This window comes from Calypte anna, chromosome 21 (genome assembly GCF_003957555.1).
Source record: "Calypte anna isolate BGI_N300 chromosome 21, bCalAnn1_v1.p, whole genome shotgun sequence".
In the NCBI taxonomy this organism is placed as follows: domain Eukaryota; kingdom Metazoa; phylum Chordata; class Aves; order Apodiformes; family Trochilidae; genus Calypte; species Calypte anna.
The window spans coordinates 5,151,776-5,169,822 of NC_044266.1; the positions used below are offsets into that span (position 1 = coordinate 5,151,776).

The 18,047-nt window shown below is 51.6% G+C and overlaps 1 protein-coding gene across 2 annotated transcripts in view; it reads left to right on the forward strand.

Annotated features, from left to right (window-relative positions):
- Positions 1-18,047, forward strand: part of FBXO42 (F-box protein 42) — a 48,341-nt gene that overhangs the window by 25,296 nt on the left and 4,998 nt on the right. For both annotated transcript variants that reach the window (XM_030463701.1, XM_030463700.1), the window contains exons 5-7: positions 15,202-15,355; positions 16,572-16,682; positions 16,943-17,039. In XM_030463701.1, the coding sequence (XP_030319561.1) occupies positions 15,202-15,355; positions 16,572-16,682; positions 16,943-17,039 (362 nt within the window). The remainder of the gene's footprint in view (positions 1-15,201; positions 15,356-16,571; positions 16,683-16,942; positions 17,040-18,047) is intronic.

Genomic DNA, 18,047 nt, shown 5'->3' on the forward strand with positions numbered 1-18,047 from the left:
GAGCAGTCCCGGAGTTAACATGGAGAAAGAAAACAAACCCCAGCTGAGGCCCGTTCTGCCTCAGCCCTGTCAGGGGTGGAGGAGAGGCCATGGGCAGCATAAACAGGATACCAGGCTCTGCAGACCTCTGCTCTGACCCAGGCCATTTATTCTTGCAGCCCCAACAAGCTCTTCCGTCCCACTGAATGCGGGGCACGACTCGGCACCGCTGCAGCCACTGCACCTCCTGCCTGGGTCTGCACTGGGTCAGGGGAAAAAAAAAAAGGAAAATCTCACTCCTCCCCTAGCAAAAAAAAAAAAAAAAACCAAACCGAAAAACAAAACAGACCAAGACTCTTGAAAAGAATGGGTCCTGTGGGAATATGTGTCAGAGGGAGGTCCCATGGGAAGATCCCCTGAGGAAAGATTTCGGCGAGCTGTCCCGGGCAGGGAGATGGGATCACAACTGAAACTTGGGATGAACAGAGTGCTCTTGTTCCTCCCTCTTCGGAGGAGATGAGTCACCCCACGCTGCTGCCCCTGGTGGTTTCTTATTCTTTTTTTTTTATTATTATTTTTTTTTTTGTGCCCTTAACCCCAGAGGTTTGGCACCCACTGCCTGGGAAAGAATAGTGACTGGAGGGGGTGAAAGCTGAGAGCTTTGAAACTGGAGAGTCAGACATAAATAAAGCAAGAAGGATTTTTTTTTTTTTTCTTTTTGGGGGTGGGTTTAAAAGAAGAGCTGACATTGATTGATGAACTCTCACTGTGTGTGCGGGGTAATTGCTCCTGGAGGTTGAGCTGGAGTTCCTGCCCCTGGCACTACAGACTCAAGAGAGGGTTGGTCTTGTTCCAGAATAAAACAACAGCTTTTCTCTTGAGTTCTTGCTCAAAGAGGTTTGATCACACTCTGCTTGCACCCTCATTAAGCAAGGACATATCTAATGAGACCTGGGTAGGGCTACCTAAAGGGAACCATGGTGCCAGGGCCACCCCAAATACCTTGGGCACGAGTCTGGTGAGCTGAAGGAGCTTCCTGGCTTCCCCTGCTCTGAAAAGCTTTTCCAGGAGACAACACCCCCTATTTGTTGTTGTTTGTTCATACCTGTTTTCATTTGGGTTTTCTTACTGGCAGGCATTAGATGACATCAGAGCTGGGTAATTCATCTCCAGGCTGAGCTGCTGGACTTCATCACAGAGTAAATATTTCACCTTCAAAGAAATAATTGGCCTGTGTTGCTTTAGTCTTGGAGATGGAGGAGGGAGATAATTGCTTCCAAAAAAACTAATTTTTGAGGTTTCAAAGTATTCTTGCCTTAGATCTAAAACAATGCCACTGACTTTCTATTTATTAGGCTGGAGCAGAATAAGAGAGTTAATTCCCAGCTTTATGTAGCTCTTTTTACTGGTGGGGCTTAGCACCCTACAAAGGAGGGTGCAAGGCAGCAGGATCTCTATTTTTGGAATGTGAACAGGAATGCCTCAACTCTTTCACCCTCGAGCTCTTCTGGGCATTTTGGAGCTACTTCCCACCCCTTCACTAGCACACTGGAGCAGAATGGGAATGATAATGGATGGATGGACCTGTGTGAGGTGGGAAGCTGGTGATGTTCTCCCAGGGTAGGTGGTCCCTGGGAGGCAGGAGCCTCTCTCTCTCCCCAGCTGTGGGGGATGCTTTCTTTGCCTCAATTTGCATAATTAGCCTGGGCACTTCTTTAATTTTTTGCCTGTCTGCACAGAGGAGAAGCTGATGGAGGACTAGAGGTGGTTGGTGCTGGAGTCTTGATCCAGGGGGAGGCAAGGCTCAGTCTCTGCCTCCTTGGTAACTCATCAGCTCTCAGAGCCTGGCAGATTGGCTTTGGTGTCAGAGTCCTGGTGCTGCCCAGAAACTTTCCTGTGCCTGAAGTTCTTCCCTGTGAGGGTGCTGAGCCCTCTGGCTTCCCAGAGAAGCTGTGGCTGCCCCATCCCTGGCAGTGCTGAAGGTTGGATGGGGCTTGGAGCACCCTGGGCTGGTGGGAGGTGTCCCTGAGCATGGCAGGGGTGGCACTGGGGGGGCTTTAAGGTCTCTTCCAACCCAAAGCATTCCATGATTCTGTGAAACGGGGAAGAAGCCAAAACTCCTTTAGTTCTGGAGACTCCCAGGACTCAGCGTGGTGGGGATTGGGGGAGCTGCAGGGTTCCCGTGGGAAGGGCTTGGTGTGGGGCTGCTGACACCTGGAGATGGCTGAGCCAGGATTCCTCCTTGGATCCCCTGTGCTGGTGGCAGGGAAGGTTTCTCCTGTCTCCATGCAGGAAACACTTGATGAGATCCCTTCCATCTCTGTGCAGTGACAGCTGCTGGGGCAGGTCCTGGGAGAGGCTGCTGTGTCACCAGCCCTGACCCAGGCCCTTTACTGTCATCTCTCTGTCCTGTCTGTGACATCCTGGGGCTGGAGGGGATCATTTATAGGCAGGATTGAGAGGCTGTCCCCAGGCTGTCTCCCTCCTACCTGCCTGGGCTGTTCCAGGCTGGGGGTTCCTGCAGAATTTCTCCTTTCCTGTACGTGCTGGGTTAGGTTCCTCACTTGGCCCTACACTAATCTGGGAAATAGCTTGTTTTAAATGCCAGCACTCAGGCCTGTGCTCCCAGGGGCTTGCAGGACAGAGATGGAAAGCTTTTTAATTTTATTTTTTAAGAGTCTTTTACTCTGCTTATAAAAAAAGGAGTGACAACCTGAAGGCCAGGGCTCTGCAGGGAGAGGAACATCAGCTGGGTCTGTGCATCCTCCTTGTTGTTTCTGCTTGACCATCCCCAGCCATTCCTGATCCTTCCCTTTGCTCCCACCTTCCCTACAGCTCCCTGGGAAGGCAAGAGAGTTGGGAAGAGCCTCATCACAAAGTGAGATTTCCCACTGCTGGGCTGTGGTATCCCACTCCCATATCAGGGGAGTTCAGGAGCCTCCTGGTTCTCCTTTTCCTGTTCCCCATGATACTAGGGGATAGCTTTTCTCAGGATTTTAGGATAAAAAGAGACTCAGAGGCAAAACTTGTCCATTAGATGCTCTGATCCTCTTTGTCCACGGTCAGAGCTTCAAGATGTGGCTGCATCCTCTCTGCTTTAGCCTGGCAATGAGCAGAGACCTTCAGCCTGAAGTTTGCACCCGAAACCTCCCGAGTAGCCTTAACACAGTAAAATGTACAAAAAAAAACCTCCCCCACCTTGTTTTTCTGGGCTCTGCTCTTCCCCCCAGGTCCCCTCCATGCTTTGGGTGGGAGCTGCTGGAGTTGGAGGATCAGGTTTCCCTTTGGGAGCTGGGGGAAGGTGCCTTTGATGGTGTTGTGTCAACAAAACTAACACTGAGAGGAGGTGGGAGAGACTCTGCTGTCACCTGCCTGGGGTGGTTCTATCAGATGTGGTCTTGAAAACTGCCCCTGAGCTGTGGAGTCCTCCTCTGGAGCTAGCAAGTGGTTTGCCCTTGATGAAGCTTTGTGAAATCCTTGCCCCCAGCCAGAAAATTAACAAAAAAAACCAACAAAAAAAAACAAACAAAAAAAAGCCCTGGTTTTCAAAACAGTTGGTGAAGTTTCATACTGCTGGTCCTGATCCAGGGGGAGATTCCCTGTTGAGGGCCTCCTGGGTGCTGGGAGCTCTGGGGAGCTGAAAGGAGATGTGAGGTGCAGGAAAGGGCTGCCAGGAGGTGCTGTGGTGATGTGGCTGGGAGCCAGCAGACATCCAGCCCTCTGTCCCCAACCTGTGACACCTTCACAGGACCCTCAGCTGCAGGGCAGCCCAAGAGATCCAAAGCCAAGGGCTTCTAAAGAGGGAACAGTTGTTAGAGCAGGGGAAACCTTCCTGTGTTTGGATTCAAAGCCTGCTGTGTCCAAACAACTCCTGAGATGGTGCAGATTGTTCAGTCCTTGGTTGTGTTTTGCATCTTTTTTTTCAAAGGGATCAATTCCTGGAGCAGAAGTCTGGACATGGACAGGGATCCATGGGATGAGGTTCTGCAGAGGGACATGGACAGGCTGGATCCATGGGATGAGGCTCTGCAGAGGGACATGGACAGGCTGGATCCATGGGGTGGGTTCAGTTCTGTGAGGTTCAACGTGGCCAAGTGTTGAGTCCTGCCCATGGGTCACCTCCAACATTCCAGGCTTGGGGCAGAGCAGCTGGAAAGTGCCCCGAGGGGAAGGACTTTGGGGGGTGGCTGACAGGGGTCAAACATGAGCCAGGGTGTGCCCAGGTGGCCAAGAAGGCCACCAGCATCCTGGCTTGTGTCAGCACTGGTGTGGCCAGCAGGAGCAGGGCTGGGATGGTCCCTGTGCTGGGCACTGGGGAGGTGCACCTCAAATCCTGGGGTCAGTTCTGGGCCAGAAGGAGATTGAGGAGCTGGAGAGTGTCCAGAGAAGGGAATGGAGCTGGGGAAGGGTCTGGAGAGCATGGAGAAGGGTCTGGAGAAGTTGTGAGGAGCATCTGAGGGCCCTGTGGGTGCTGAACCTGGAGCAGAGGAGGCTGAGGGGAGACCTTGTGGCTCTCTGCAACCCCCTGAGAGGAGGTTGGAGCCAGGGGGGGTCGGGCTCTGCTCCCAAGGAACAAGGGATGGGACAAGAGGAACTTTTGGCACAACTCAAGTTGTGCCAGGGGAGGTTTAGGTTGGAGCTGGGGAAGAATTTCTGCCTGGAAAGGGTTGTCAGGGCCTGGCCCAGGCTGCCCAGGGCAGGGCTGGAGTCCCCATCATCCCTGGAGGGGTTTCAGAGCCCCAGAGATGTGGGGATGAGGGACAAGGGGCAGTGGGCATGCGGGTGCTGGGTTACTGGTTGGACTGGGTTATCTTAGAGGTCTTCTCCAACCTTATTGATCCCATGGTTGTCACAAGCAGTAATCAGCTGAGAGCCATTGCTGAATGCCCTGTCCTGACCCCACAGTGCAGTTTTTGTTCCTGTTGCTGTGCCTTGCCTTGTGGTGACACAGTGAGCAGTCTGAGGCCACCTCCTTGTTTTGAGGATTAAAAAGACCAAAATCCTGCCCTGCCCACTCTGCCAACCTCCCTCGAGCAGCATTTCTCACTCTGGGGACTTCTGCAGGTCCCCCAGACACCATTTCTTAGCAAAACAAACCCTTTCCTGTGGAGGGAAGGAAGGAAACCAGGAAAAGCAGGTTTGGGAAACAAGCTTTCAAAATTTAATCCAACTCATTTCCAGGTAGAGCCACATTGGACCCGGGTGGTGCTGAGCTCAGTGTGGTGTGGAATGGCCCTTTGCATCTTTTCAATCTGGGCCCTTTTTAAGGCACACCTCAGGTTTTATTAAAAAAAAGAAACCCCCCACTTGGGATCACCTTGAGCCACGCTGCAGCTGTGTCATTGCTGGGGATGAACAGGAGTGAAAAAACTGATGCCTGGCACAGAAAACCATCTCTGATTCTCCCCCTGAGCTGCTGCCTGTGGGTGTCTGACACTTCCAAGCAGAAGAGGTTAAGGAAAGGGGTGGAAATCCCTCACCAAGTACGTAGGTTGAACAAAGCCTGGAAGAGAGAAAAGCTTTTCTCCAGCTCTTTTCCTGATCTGGTTTGTTTCTTCCTTGCTGCCCTCTGAGTCTGGGAGCAGGAGGGTGTATTGCTGCTTTCACACAGCTCAAACTTTCCACCTTATCATCAAAAAATCCCTGACTTTCCCACCACCAGCAGAATGCTCTTTGAGCCCTCAAGGCCCGGGGTGACCCCGTTGGAAACTCTGCCCTAATTCTGGGGAGTTTGGGGCCTGAGCAGAGCTGCCTTATCACACAGCTCAGTTCTGAAACAAAAACATGAGTTTCTGGCCTTTGTTTGGGCTGTCCTTTGGGACCATGGAATCCCAGGCTGCTTTGGGTTGGAAAGGACATTAAAGATGATCCAGTTCCAACCCCTCTGCCTGGGACACTTCCCACTGGACCAAGTTGTGTTGGATGGATGCTGTCAGAGCATGGGTTACTTGGAATTGCTTTCACCCATGAAATATATTGAGATTTTTTTCCCCTTTTTTGGCTTGCAGGTTTACAAGGAGATGTTAGGAACCAGGAGCAAAGTGGTAGTAGCATTATCCTCCAGCCTGGTGTTGTCCCATCAGGCTGGGAGTGCTGAGGAGCACTGAAGGATGAAACCTTCCTGCAACTTAAGCTGTGGGGCAGAAGTAAGAATGCAAAGTGCACCTTGAGGAGAATCCTGGTAATTAGGGAAATCTAGCTGGGGGTACAGAAATGCTGCCAAGCACACTGAGGTCACCCCATTGCAGGGGGGTGAAAACTGCATCTCCACAAACTTCACCAATTTCTGCACCAGAACATCTGACAGGCAGCTGGGTTTGGAAAAGAAAGCAAAATCCTTGAATATAGAGTTTAAACTTTGTTTGTGCCCTTCCAGAGAGCAAGCCCAGCAGCTCCATGGAGCTGGGGTGTTTCTTGGTGCCTTTTGGTCCCTCTGTTGGTTTGTGGGATGCAGGCAGGATGCTCGTTGGTTCCTTGCTTCACTTGGGTGGATTTGAAAAATGTCTCATGAAATCTGTGTTCCTAAATATGAAATATTTCAAGGGCAAGAGAGGAAGAAAATCAGGGAGTGAAGGGGTTTTTGGTTGCTTTTTTGTTTTGTTTTGTTTTGTTTTCAAAAGTTGTGGCACCTCACTGGGAAAGCCCCACTCATGCATGGAAAGCTGGTTTCCAGGAGATTAATCCATCCCTCGTTGGGTTCATTAGGATTGCTCTGCAGCAGTGATTAGATGTCTAATCTCAGTGGATTTAGGTTTACAACACACATCTCCCCACCCTTTGACTTGCCAGGCCCTGTCCTCCCCTGTTCTTTTGGTCTCTCTGGCTCTTTGTGTTCCACCTCTGAAAAATTTTCACCTGGAGCTGTTGCCTTCTGAGTTGGGCCCATCCAGCACTGCCTGTGGTGCAGCTCCTGCCCCTCAGGATGGGCACTGACCCAGGAGGGTGTGGGTTACACACACCCCAGAAGGCAGAAAGGGAAGGCAGGAAACAGAAAAATTGCATCTGCCATCTGCTACTTGCAAGGATTCATGGAATCACAGAACCATTAAGGTTGGAAAGACCTCTAAGATCATCAAGTCCACCCAAACCATTCTGTGATGCTTCAGATGCCACCAACCTGCACTGAGCAGAGCCAGGAAAAATCCCTCATTGCTGTAACCTTGTGGGGTTTAGCTGCTCAGAGAGAAACTCCCTGGATGTAGATCCCTCTGGAGATTAACTGAGGAATTTTTCCCACTATCACTTTTATCAGCCTCTGGGGGGGATGTGGGGAATTTTCAGGCTCTCTGCTCCCTGTTTGCCATGCACAAACGGACAGTTGTTGAGGGCTGGCTGATGCATGTCAGCTTTCTGACATATTTGGGTTAAACCTGACCCTCAGGCCAGCTGAAAATATTGCTGACCAGCATCCTGTGCCAAAATCGGGGAAAACTGTTTGCTGTTAGTAAATAAAAAAGGCAGTGATCTGCAAAAACAGGCTCCTGGGGTTTGGGGAGTCCTTCTGGAGACAAATAAGTGGTTGTGGCTCAGTGAGGGTTCTGATGAGCCTGGGTTCTCCAGTGTCTGCTGAGCTTTGGGTGAAGCTCTGAGCATCTGCTGCTGAAGAACTCTGCAGAGTAGGGATGATGGTTGGGACTGGATGATCCCAAAGATCTTTTCCAACATGAAAGATTCTATGGTTCTATGAAGTGATGAGTAGAAATCCCTCTCCTGCATTTCCTCCACCTCGGGAAACCATTGGAGAACAATTTCCTTTTAATAACCTCAACCCTGCAATCTTTCAAACTGGTGCTTCCCTCAGCAGTTAGGGTTGATTTTGCAAGAGTTCTTTTTGTTTTCTTTTTTTTTTCTTTGAGGCTTTTTCTCCTTTCAGAGCTCTGACTTTTTCCTGCCTCTTGATTTCACAGCCATGCAAGAGAATTTAATTTCCTGTGGCTCTCTGCTCACCCAGGTTTGGCTGCTTGGAACTGAGGTATTTCCCGAGCTGGCTGTGAGGCAGCCAAGGCATCTCTGAAACCTTCCATTTGATTTCCTTTTCAGGAAAGAAGGCTTCAAAAATATGCAAAGGGGAGCCCCAGCCTCCCATGCTGCCTGTTTACATTGGTGTTGCCTCTGATGGAATTAACTCATTGCAGCAGAGGAGGGAGCTGCTACCAGGACATGCTGGAGGTGTCTCTGACCACAAACACCCCCTGGGCATTTTAAATCAAGTTATTCCTCTTTGCAAAGCCTCCCCTCCCCAGCAGCTTGGGGGGCAGCTCTCTTTTGGGGGGCAGTGAAAGAAAACCCTGATGTCCCCTGGCTGGAGGAACCTCCTCAGCCAGGCAGGAGCTTGGAGCAGCTTTGGGGAAGGTTTGGAGCTGTGCTGACATCTATCGGCAGGAGCTCCTTCCAAGGCATCCCAGCTCCCAGCTTTCCCTTCTTGAAGCTTATGCCTTTCCCTTAAGGACCCCATCCACCAAAATTAAATCTCTAATACCACAGCTGGAACCCACAGTATCCACTTCCCCGTGCACACGTTGTGCTTCCAAAGACCCTTTCAAAACCCACAGCCTGATTTTCTGTCTTCCAGCAAAGCAGCTGCTGGGGAATATAAAAAAAAAGAAAAAAAATCTCCTTAAATCTGGTAGGCATGCAGAATGACAAAGCACGAGCTCATGCTTGTCTGCCATCCAAAAGGTGAATATTTATTCCTGACATGAAATATTTAGCAAGTTTGGCGTTAAGCTCCTGATTTTACTGGAATGAGGGAGGAAAGTGAGCTCTTTGTGTGCAGGAGCCCATGGCTTAGGAATGAAAATAAGGGGGAAGAGAGCAAGTGAGGGGAGGGCTGGTTAAAAGGGAGATGCAAGCTGAATATCCCTGTGTGCCTTCTGCTGGGGCTTCCGTGGGTACCCGTGGGGTTGCAGCGTGTTGCTGCATTTTCTTTGCAGCACATTTTAAAATCACAGAGTCATTTATTGGAAGGAACCTCTAAAGCTCACCCAGTCCAACCCCCTGCAGTATCAGGGACACCCTCACCCAGATCAGGGTGCTCAGAGCCTCCTCAAGCCTCAACCTTGAACATCTCCAGGGATGAGGCCTCAACCCCCTCCCTGGGCACCCTGTGCCATTGTCCCACTGCCCTCATGGTACAGAATTTTTTCCTAACATCCAATTAAATCTACTCCTCTCTAATTTAAAACCTGATAGTGTCCTCTCACTCCAGCCCCTTGCACACAGTCCCTCTCCAGCCTTCCTGTAGCCCCTTCAGATCCTGGAATGTCTCCGTTAGGTCTCCCCAGAGCCTTCTCTTCTCCAGGTTGAACAACCCCAGTCCCCTCAGCCTGTCTTCACAGGAGAGGTGAAGGGACATTTTTGTGTCCCTCCTCTGGTGCCACTCCATCAGGTCCATGTCCTTCCTGCACCTCTGGATGCAGCACTTCGCATTTTGAGACCCTCCTCTTCCCGACCAGGAGCTTTGTGTGCTTACCCGGGTCACCTCTCCTGGCCAGGGGATGCTCTTCAGAGGATGCTTTAGGGTTGGTTGTGTGTTTTGTTTTTTTTTAATCCCTGGTGGCAGCTATAACCTCACCAAATTACCCAGCAGCCATTTCCTGACACAGCAGTAATTTCATGTTGGGGTTCTCCAACCTCTGTGGTGTCTCCGCTGCCTCCCTCGTGCCGCGGCGAAGGGAAGGGGCCCAAAACTGCAGAGCTCAGCAGGGCCAGGGCACACTCCTCCGCTAGCCCACACGTCCCTCCCACCCTTGCCCTGCAATTAGCTGCTGATTACAGCGTGGTGGAGCCTGATCCAGCAATTTCCATCTCCCCGTTGGCCTCCTGGAGGGAAAGACGAAGGCGCAGGAGCCGCTCAACCCTTTCCCTCCCGAGCATCCAGCTCTGTAAGGAGCATCCCAGGTGCTTTGTGGAGGATGGCAGATTTCAAATCACCTCCAAGTCCTGCAGGGTACTGCACGGCTCAGGAAAAATAAATAAAAAACAAAAGTAATAAAGCAGAGAGAGGTGGCTCACTGGTTGGCGTTTGGTTTCCACCCATCAGGAGGGCAAAGCAGCTTGTGCAACCACAGCACCCTTTTTTTCCCCCCGAGGCCAAATTTGCATTTCCCAAAAAGCTGGTGAGAGGATTGCAGGAGGGGAATAGGGCGGGAGGAGCACTTGGGCACCTCGGAATGGTGGTTGAGGCACCTCAGAGTGATGCTGTGGGGGAGAAACCCTCGGGATGGAGCCATAGGAGAACCTCACCTGCAGCATGGGGATGCAGGAATTGCAGCCCTCCTCTTTTTGCAGCTATTAAGAGATTAAGGGGGCAAAGCCCCGGGGCTTTCTGGCGCTCTTATCTCATGGCTGTTTGCTCAACTTGCTGGGTAAGGACATTTTTGACAAGCATTAGCACGGGGTGACTCAGTAATCCTGTTGCACAGGGTTCAGAGGGCACTGCCGCTCCTTTTATCGGGCTCCGAGTCGCAGCATGCAAGAATTCCTTTCCCCCCCCCCCCAAAAAAAAAAAACTAATGACTGTGACATTGCAAAAGCTGGGAGGTGACTTACCCTCCCCAGCAGGGATTTCTGCCTCCGCCTCAGGAAGATTGGGAGAAACCAAACCTTGGGTTGGTTCTGTACCTCGAGCTTGTGTCACGGCAGGGCGGAAATTCAGCCCTGCGGAAACTTCTGTGTGTAAACATCAGGGGGGGCTGCTGGGGGTTGTCCCCTGCCCCTCCTAACTCACCCAAGGAGAACTTAGTGAGTGCACAGAGATTTTTCCCCCACTACCTGTGAGGGATTTTGCAGGTAGCAGATGGGGCTTGCAAAGGTTTTGTCTCCCCGTTGAGGAGATGAATCGGATCGTGTCCAATTTTTCTTTAAACTCTCACTCAGCTGAATTCCTCTCTGCTTCTGAGCAAGGAATGTTGTTTGCTGGTTTGGTGGGTTGTTTTGAAGCCAGATTTGAGGGAACACTAAATTGTGTGTGGCTTTGGTAAGAGAAAATGATACTTTCCTGGCTCCTCAAAACTTTAGGGGTTTGGCAGACCCCGTCCAAACCAGTCTTGAAAATGTTTGTAGTCCCAAGGTCCCATTTTGAACATCTCAAGGATAAAAGAGGTGACTTCCAGATGAAGAATTGAAGGCAGCTGGCTAGCAAGTCCTAAATGTTGGGGCTTGACTTAGGGAAACATGCTGTGGGGATGCCTGCTGGTCTCACAGGACCTCTCCTTTGGAGTCTCCCAAACCTGGTGCTAATGCTGGGATTGCTGGGATGCTCATCCTCTGCCCCATCCAAACCTCTGGACCAGACTGGCTTCATCTTTGAAGCTGGGGAGGGACTTGGGACAAGGGCCTGGAGGGATGGGATGAGGGGGAATGGCTTGGAACTGGGAGAGAGAGGGGAGATTGAGGTTGGAGATGGGGCAGAAATTGTTTGGGGTGAGGGTGCTGAGCCCCTGGCCCAGGTTTCCCAGAGAAGCTGTGGCTGCCCCATCCCTGGCAGTGCTGAAGGTTGGATGGGGCTTGGAGCACCCTGGGCTGGTGGGAGGTGTCCCTGAGCATGGCAGGGGTGGCACTGAGGGGGCTTTAAGGTCCCTGCAACCCAACCCATTCCATGATTCTAAATGGTGCTTTTCCTACCCGACTACTCTGCAGTTCACAATCTCCCTCTAGCTTTTTCTTTGGGCTTGGCTGATGATGTACCCACCAAATTAAGCCCATCCTCGTGATGGGCCATAATTGGTTGAACAAATGTGATTTGTTGGCAGGGAGAGGCTGACTTGGGCAGGCAGCTGCTGGATTTCCAGCGTGGCTTGAGCCACAGCAGAGCAGGGCCATTGCCTTGTCCCTTTTTTTTGAAGTGGCTCTTAGCCCCAAGCCCTTCCCAGGATGGTTTCCTGCACCTTTGGTGTGCAGATTGCAGGTGGCTTTTGAACCTGGGCAGCTTGGCTTCCTTCACCTGGTGGAATCCACTGGACAAGCTCACTTTAATTTCTCGACTTTGAAATTAGAAATGCAGCTGTGGGCCTCTTTTCATTTATCCTGGCATTCCATGGAAGCTGAGTTGGCTGGGGATGATGGTGATCAGCTTGCTGGAGTCACAGGGAGAAGAGCAGCATCACTAAAACAGCTTAAGAAGCCCACCAGACCCAGCAGTACCAGCCCCCAGCTGTTCTTAGTAGCCCCCATCTCCTTTATCACCAAAAAGCTGTAAGAAAATTCCCCAGAATTTATCCCTTTGATACAGCCCCAGAGCTCTTCCCACATCTCAAGCTTCCCCTCAGGACAGTGCAAACCTTTGGCTCCACTCCAGCACCTCTCTCTGACAATATTTCCCCAAAAGGCATCGATCTGAACATCCCCCCCCCCCTTTCATCTGAGGAAATCCCATCAAACCAGGCACTCCTTCCACTTCCATTTTCATTTTCAGCTCCATTTGCTCTTCATTTCTGGAGTTGCTCAGGGCTGTGCCTGCCGTAGGGAAAAAGCTGTTCTGGAAATTCATGTTCCACGTGCCCTTGGAGCCAGGATTTTCCTTTGTGCCTGCTGATCCCTGCGCGTGCTGCTGGGTTCTGTTTGAGGGCTGAATAAATGGGCTTGAAAAAAAAAAATGCTGAGGAGGCCAGATCCTAAATAGATGGTGTCCAGAGCTCGTGGCAGGAGCCATCAGAGCTTGGCATTTCTCTTCCAAACATCCATGGAAGCTGGGGATCTTTGTTTGTTTGTTTGTTTGTTTTGAAAAGCATGGAGCTGCTTTGCTAGCCAGGAAAATCCATCAACTGGAAAAAAAAAATAAAATAGCTGGGACCAGCTTTTAGCACTGAATAAACAGCGTCAGCTGGGAAGAGATGTTGCCTTCTATGTTTAGGAGTAGTTAATTGTACTGCACCCTCTGCCTGCTTGAATTTTTACCCCCAAGGAAAGATAATCTGATATCAGGCTGGATGGAGTTATTGGGGTGTGGAGCTGGCAGAGTCCCTCTCTGCTCCAAGGGATCCCTGCAAAGCAGTGCAGTGGCTCAGGATGCTCTTCCGCAGGCACTGTAGTCCCTGACCAGGAGCAGGAGCCCTTCCCTGTGCCAAGGAGGAAGCCCTCCCTCCTCAAGTGCCTTCCTGCAAAACCCTTTGAAACTCCCCTGGACTTTGAGCAGGTCCTTATGGGGCCCCACGTAATAGGGCCGTGTCCCTTTGATGTCCCTGCTGCCTTCCTCTCTGCGCTCCTCCTCCACATACTTGAGACCTGAAGTCACAAAAGCTGTGGTTAAAGCAGTCCCCTGGGCAGGGCTGGCCTTGCTCTGCCTCCCCAGAGATGCTCCTGCCCTTCCTGGGATGGTGGCAGCAGCACCCAGGAGCTCTCCTGACCTCCAGGGAGAAGTGGTGGTGACTCTCCAGGTTTCAGCTGCTCACACCTCACGTGGTGCTTCCCATACTGGAGCTCAGAGAATCCCAGACTGGGTTGGGTTGGAAGGATTTCAAAGTCCATCCAGTCCAGTCCTACCTCCCCTGCCCCCTGGGAGTCTCCAGAACTAAAGGAGTTTTGGTTTCTTCTGTTTCACAGAATCATGGAATGCTTTGGGTTGGGAGGGACCTTAAATCCCATCCAGTGCCACCCCTGCCATGCTCAGGGACACCTCCCACCAGCCCAGGGTGCTCCAAGCCCCATCCAACCTTCAGCACTGCCAGGGATGGGGCAGCCACAGCTTCTCTGGGAAACCTGGGCCAGGGGCTCAGCACCCTCACCCCAAACAATTTCTGCCCCATCTCCAACCTCAATCTCCCCTCTCTCTCCCACTTCCAAGCCATTCCCCCTCATCCCATCCCTCCAGGCCCTTGTCCCAAGTCCCTCCCCAGCTTTCCTGGAGACCTCTCTAGTAGGACAGTGTCTCTCTTGCAGGGAGCATCTGTAGCTATCCCAACTCTCTGGTTGGAAGAGGCTTTGAGAAGCCAACTTCTTCTTTTGACATGTAAAATTCACATTTTTTCCTGCACAGCAGAATGCAGCCCCACTCATCACATCCACACAACACCCAGTACCAGGCAGAGCTTCCTGAAGAACCAGGGCAAGCCTCTGCCCTGGGCTCTTTACACAGCATTGACTCATTTGGGAACCATCTCAGTGTCTGAGGCTGGGGTTGACCTCCAGGTGACAGCAGCAGGAGGGTGGCTTTCCTCCCTGCACCATCCCAGGCCCTTCAGAGCACAGTTGCTGTTACTCCATCCTGGGTTGACTCTCACCCTAACCCAGTTCCAACCCTTTTCCATGCTCAGGGACACCTCCCGCCAGCCCAGGGTGCTCCAAGCCCCATCCAACCTTCAGCACTCCCAGGCATGGGGCAGCCACAGCTTCTCTGGGAAACCTGGGCCAGGGGCTCAGCACCCTCACCCCAAACAATTTCTACCTAAAATCCAACCTCAATCTCCCCTCTCCAAGTTTTAACCCATTTCCCCTTCTCCTCTCCCTACCCCCCTGTGTCCAAAGCCCTCCCCCAGCTTTCTTGGAGCCCCTTCAGATATTGGAAGGTTGCTCTGAGCTCACCTGGGAGCCTCCTCTTCTCCAGGCTGAACAACCCCAATCCCTCAGCCTGGCTTCCCAGGGAGCTGCTCAGCTCTATGAGCATTTCAGTGGCTCCTCTGGACACCTTCCAGGAGCTCTGTGTCCTTCTGGTGCTGGGGACTCCAGAACTGGACACAGAACTCCAGGAGGGGTCTCAGAGGAGCAGAGCAGAGGGGGAGAATCCCCTCCCTCAACCACTCTCTGTGCTTCTGCTGATGCCCCCAGGACACAGCCCAGCAACTCCTATTCATTCCCACCCCAAGCATTTAGGGTTTCATTGTGCCACTTGGCCAAAAAAAAAAAAAAAAAAACATGGTGTTGGAGAATTCCCCATGGATCTGCCACGAGCCATGCTGGATGTGTGATGTTTGTTCTCCCCCCCTTCCTCGGGGAGAATTTCCTGGGTGTCTGGAGGTAATGATTGCTTTTCTTCAGTGCTGAAGCAATAATTTGCAGGGGTGCAGTGGAAAGCTGGCAATTTCCTGCCAGTGAGTGACAGATGTTTTGCCATCCCTGAGCTGTGCTCCCAGGCTCCTACTAATTACGACACAAATTGGCAGTCGTTATCTTCCCAGGCTCCAAACTCTTCATTTTGCTTTTTTTCAGCTTTTTGTTCAGGGAAACTCACCCAGAAGTCAGTTTCTAGATCATGGCTTCCTAACCTTCTTCTCTTCTCCTGCCCAGGTTCTTACCCCTCACCCAAGGCTGGTGCCACCCTGGTGGTCTACAAGGACTTGCTTGTGCTCTTTGGTGGGTGGACACGGCCAAGCCCTTACCCTCTGCACCAGCCAGAGAGGTTCTTTGATGAGATCCACACATACTCACCTTCCAAAAACTGGTAAGAGTGCATCCAGGCTTTGATCCTGGAAAAAAGGGGTGTGGAATGCAGCTGGAGGAATTCCAGAAGGTCTCTCCAAGGGGACTGGCTTGGAGGGAAGCTTGATTTCCTAAGTATGTCTAATCCTGGTGTGCCTGCAATGAAACAAACAAACAAAAAAAACCATCATAAAAACCCCAGAAGAGCCCAGCAGAGACCTGAGCACGTGGCTCTCTGGCACCTCTTGGGTGGTGGTTGCTTCCATACAGTTGTCAGCTCCATCCAGTGATAGGAGCAAAGGAAACAGCCCCAAGTTGCACCAGGGGAGGCTCAGATTGGATGTGAGGAACAATTTCTTCCTGGAAAGAGTGGTCAGGCATTGTCCCAGGGAGTGGTGGTCCCCATCCCTTGAAGTCTTCCAAAACCATGTAGAGGTGGCACTTTGGGACGTGGTTTAGTGGGCATGCTGGGGTTGGTTTGATGGTTGGACTTGATCTTTGAGGTCTTTTCTAATCTGAATGATTCGAGGATTCCAGCCTGGAGCTAAATGACAGCAGATCCCTGAGTGTGCTCACCCAGCCAGGGGGAAACATTTTCAGCATGGATTCAGCTAGGAGGCAGTGAGGGCTCGGAGGAAAGGAGATAAAGCCTTAACTCCTGGAGTTCTTGCTTTTAGTAATGGTCCAGAACTCAAAGCTCCTGTGGGCCTGCAGGGGAGAGGTGATAAAGCAGATATCTCCACCTTTTCAGTGCAGTCTCTGCTTTTACAGCTCCTGAACTCCTGCTAAAGCAGGAATTTTCCTTTCCCCATTCAAACACAGCTGGGCTGGTGTGTGAGAAAGGAGCAAACGCTGTAATCAAAGCAGCCCATGGTTCCTGCTCCTCTTTCATTGAGGACTTTTCATCCTCAAAAGTGTCAATTAGCCAATGCTCTTCTGGGCAGTGTTGTCCCAACACTGTAATTAAAGTGCACTGGCAGGGATTCCTGGTGAACTTAATTGAAAGGGGCAACATCTCCACCTCAGCCTTGGGACTTGGTCATGCTTGAAAAATGTTCAGTGCACCAGGATTTCTAATGGGTTTTGTTATTATTTGGAGGTTTTCCCTGAGGTTTTTTCCATCTCTAAAACGTTCTGGAGGACTTTTTTCCAGCCCCTGGGATTTTTTTCTGGCTTGCTATTCATCCAACTCTTCCCTTTCTGACTGATGCTGAATGTTTTCCTCCCTCTCCCCCCAGGTGGAACTGCATCGTGACCACCCATGGCCCCCCTCCCATGGCAGGACACTCCTCCTGTGTCATTGAAGACAAGATGATTGTCTTTGGGGGTTCTCTGGGCTCTCGGCAAATGTAAGTTTGGGCTGAGGGTGTTTGACAAGTGCTCCTGCAAGCAAGGAGCTTGGGTAAGGGGGGGTGTCCCAGGGAAGTGCAAGGAGATCTCTGCAGGGTTTAGGGGCTGTGGGCTGCCTTAGTGCAGCTTTTCCACCTCACAGCAAATCTCCTCAGGGTTCCAGCCCACAAAAACCCCAATCCTGCCATAAAGCTCTGTCCTGAACCCATGCTTCACACTCCTGGTTGCATCATCGGCGCCTCTTGTCTCACCCTTGCAGGAGCAACGATGTCTGGGTGCTAGATCTGGAGCAGTGGGCTTGGTCCAAGCCCAACATCTCTGGCCCCAGCCCTCACCCACGTGGTGGCCAGTCACAGGTGAGCTTCCCTTCCCCAGCCCCGATGCCACCAGAGATAACCCAGGCACAGCTCCATTGCCAGCTCCCAGGCAGCTCCCAGCAGCTCCCCTGGAAGCTGTTGCCCCATTTCCAACTCCCCTTGGCAGCCTCTGCCCGTCGGGCCCTTTTTTTCTCTGGGTGAGGGTGCACTTTTTCATCTCCCAAACACTCCAGCAGGAACCGTGCAGTGTCTGGCTCGTGACTCAGAACTCTTAACGAGCAGTTCTCAAAAACAAATTGCTGTTTTCCCCCAGCCATCTCTCCCCGGTGGCATTTCAGATCAATGAGGTGTTATCAGGGGCTGGTTTGGCTCCGGGCCCTTTGGATTTGCTCCACTCCTCATCCTCAGTGGGAGCCTCTCGGGATTGTTCCTGCTCCAGGCACAGCTCCAGCCCCTCAGGTTTTGTGTTCTGCCCGGGGCAGGGAGGTGGTGGGAGTCACCCAGCTCCCTGCAAGCATCTCCACATCACAGCTGGAATCTTTTGTCTTCTCTTTCTGGTTCCCAGGAGGGTGGGGAATGGTTCATCTCAGCCTAGATCACAGAATCTGGTTGGAAAAGACCTGGAGAAAGCTGGGCTGGGACTTTGGACAAGTGATGTCTTCCCAGGAACTCTGGAGAGATGGGATGAGGAGGAATGGCTTTGAACTGGGAGAGGGGAGATTGAAATGAGATCTGAGGAAGAAATTGTTTGGTGTGAGGGTGCTGAGCCCCAGGTTTCCCAGAGAAGCTGTGGCTGCCCCATCCCTGGCAGTGCTGAGGGTTGGATGGGGCTTGGAGCACTCTGGGCTGGAGGGAGGTGTCCCTGCCCATGGGAAAGGAGTTGGAACTAGATGGTCTTTTTAGGTCACTTCTTCCAACCCAAACCAGTCTGTGATTTGATGATTTAAGATCATCAAGTCCAAGCATAAAGAAAAACCCCAAAGAGATGGTGCTGAATGTGCCTTTCCATGCACTGGAGGAGAGGAAGTGTTGGCATCTAACAAACAC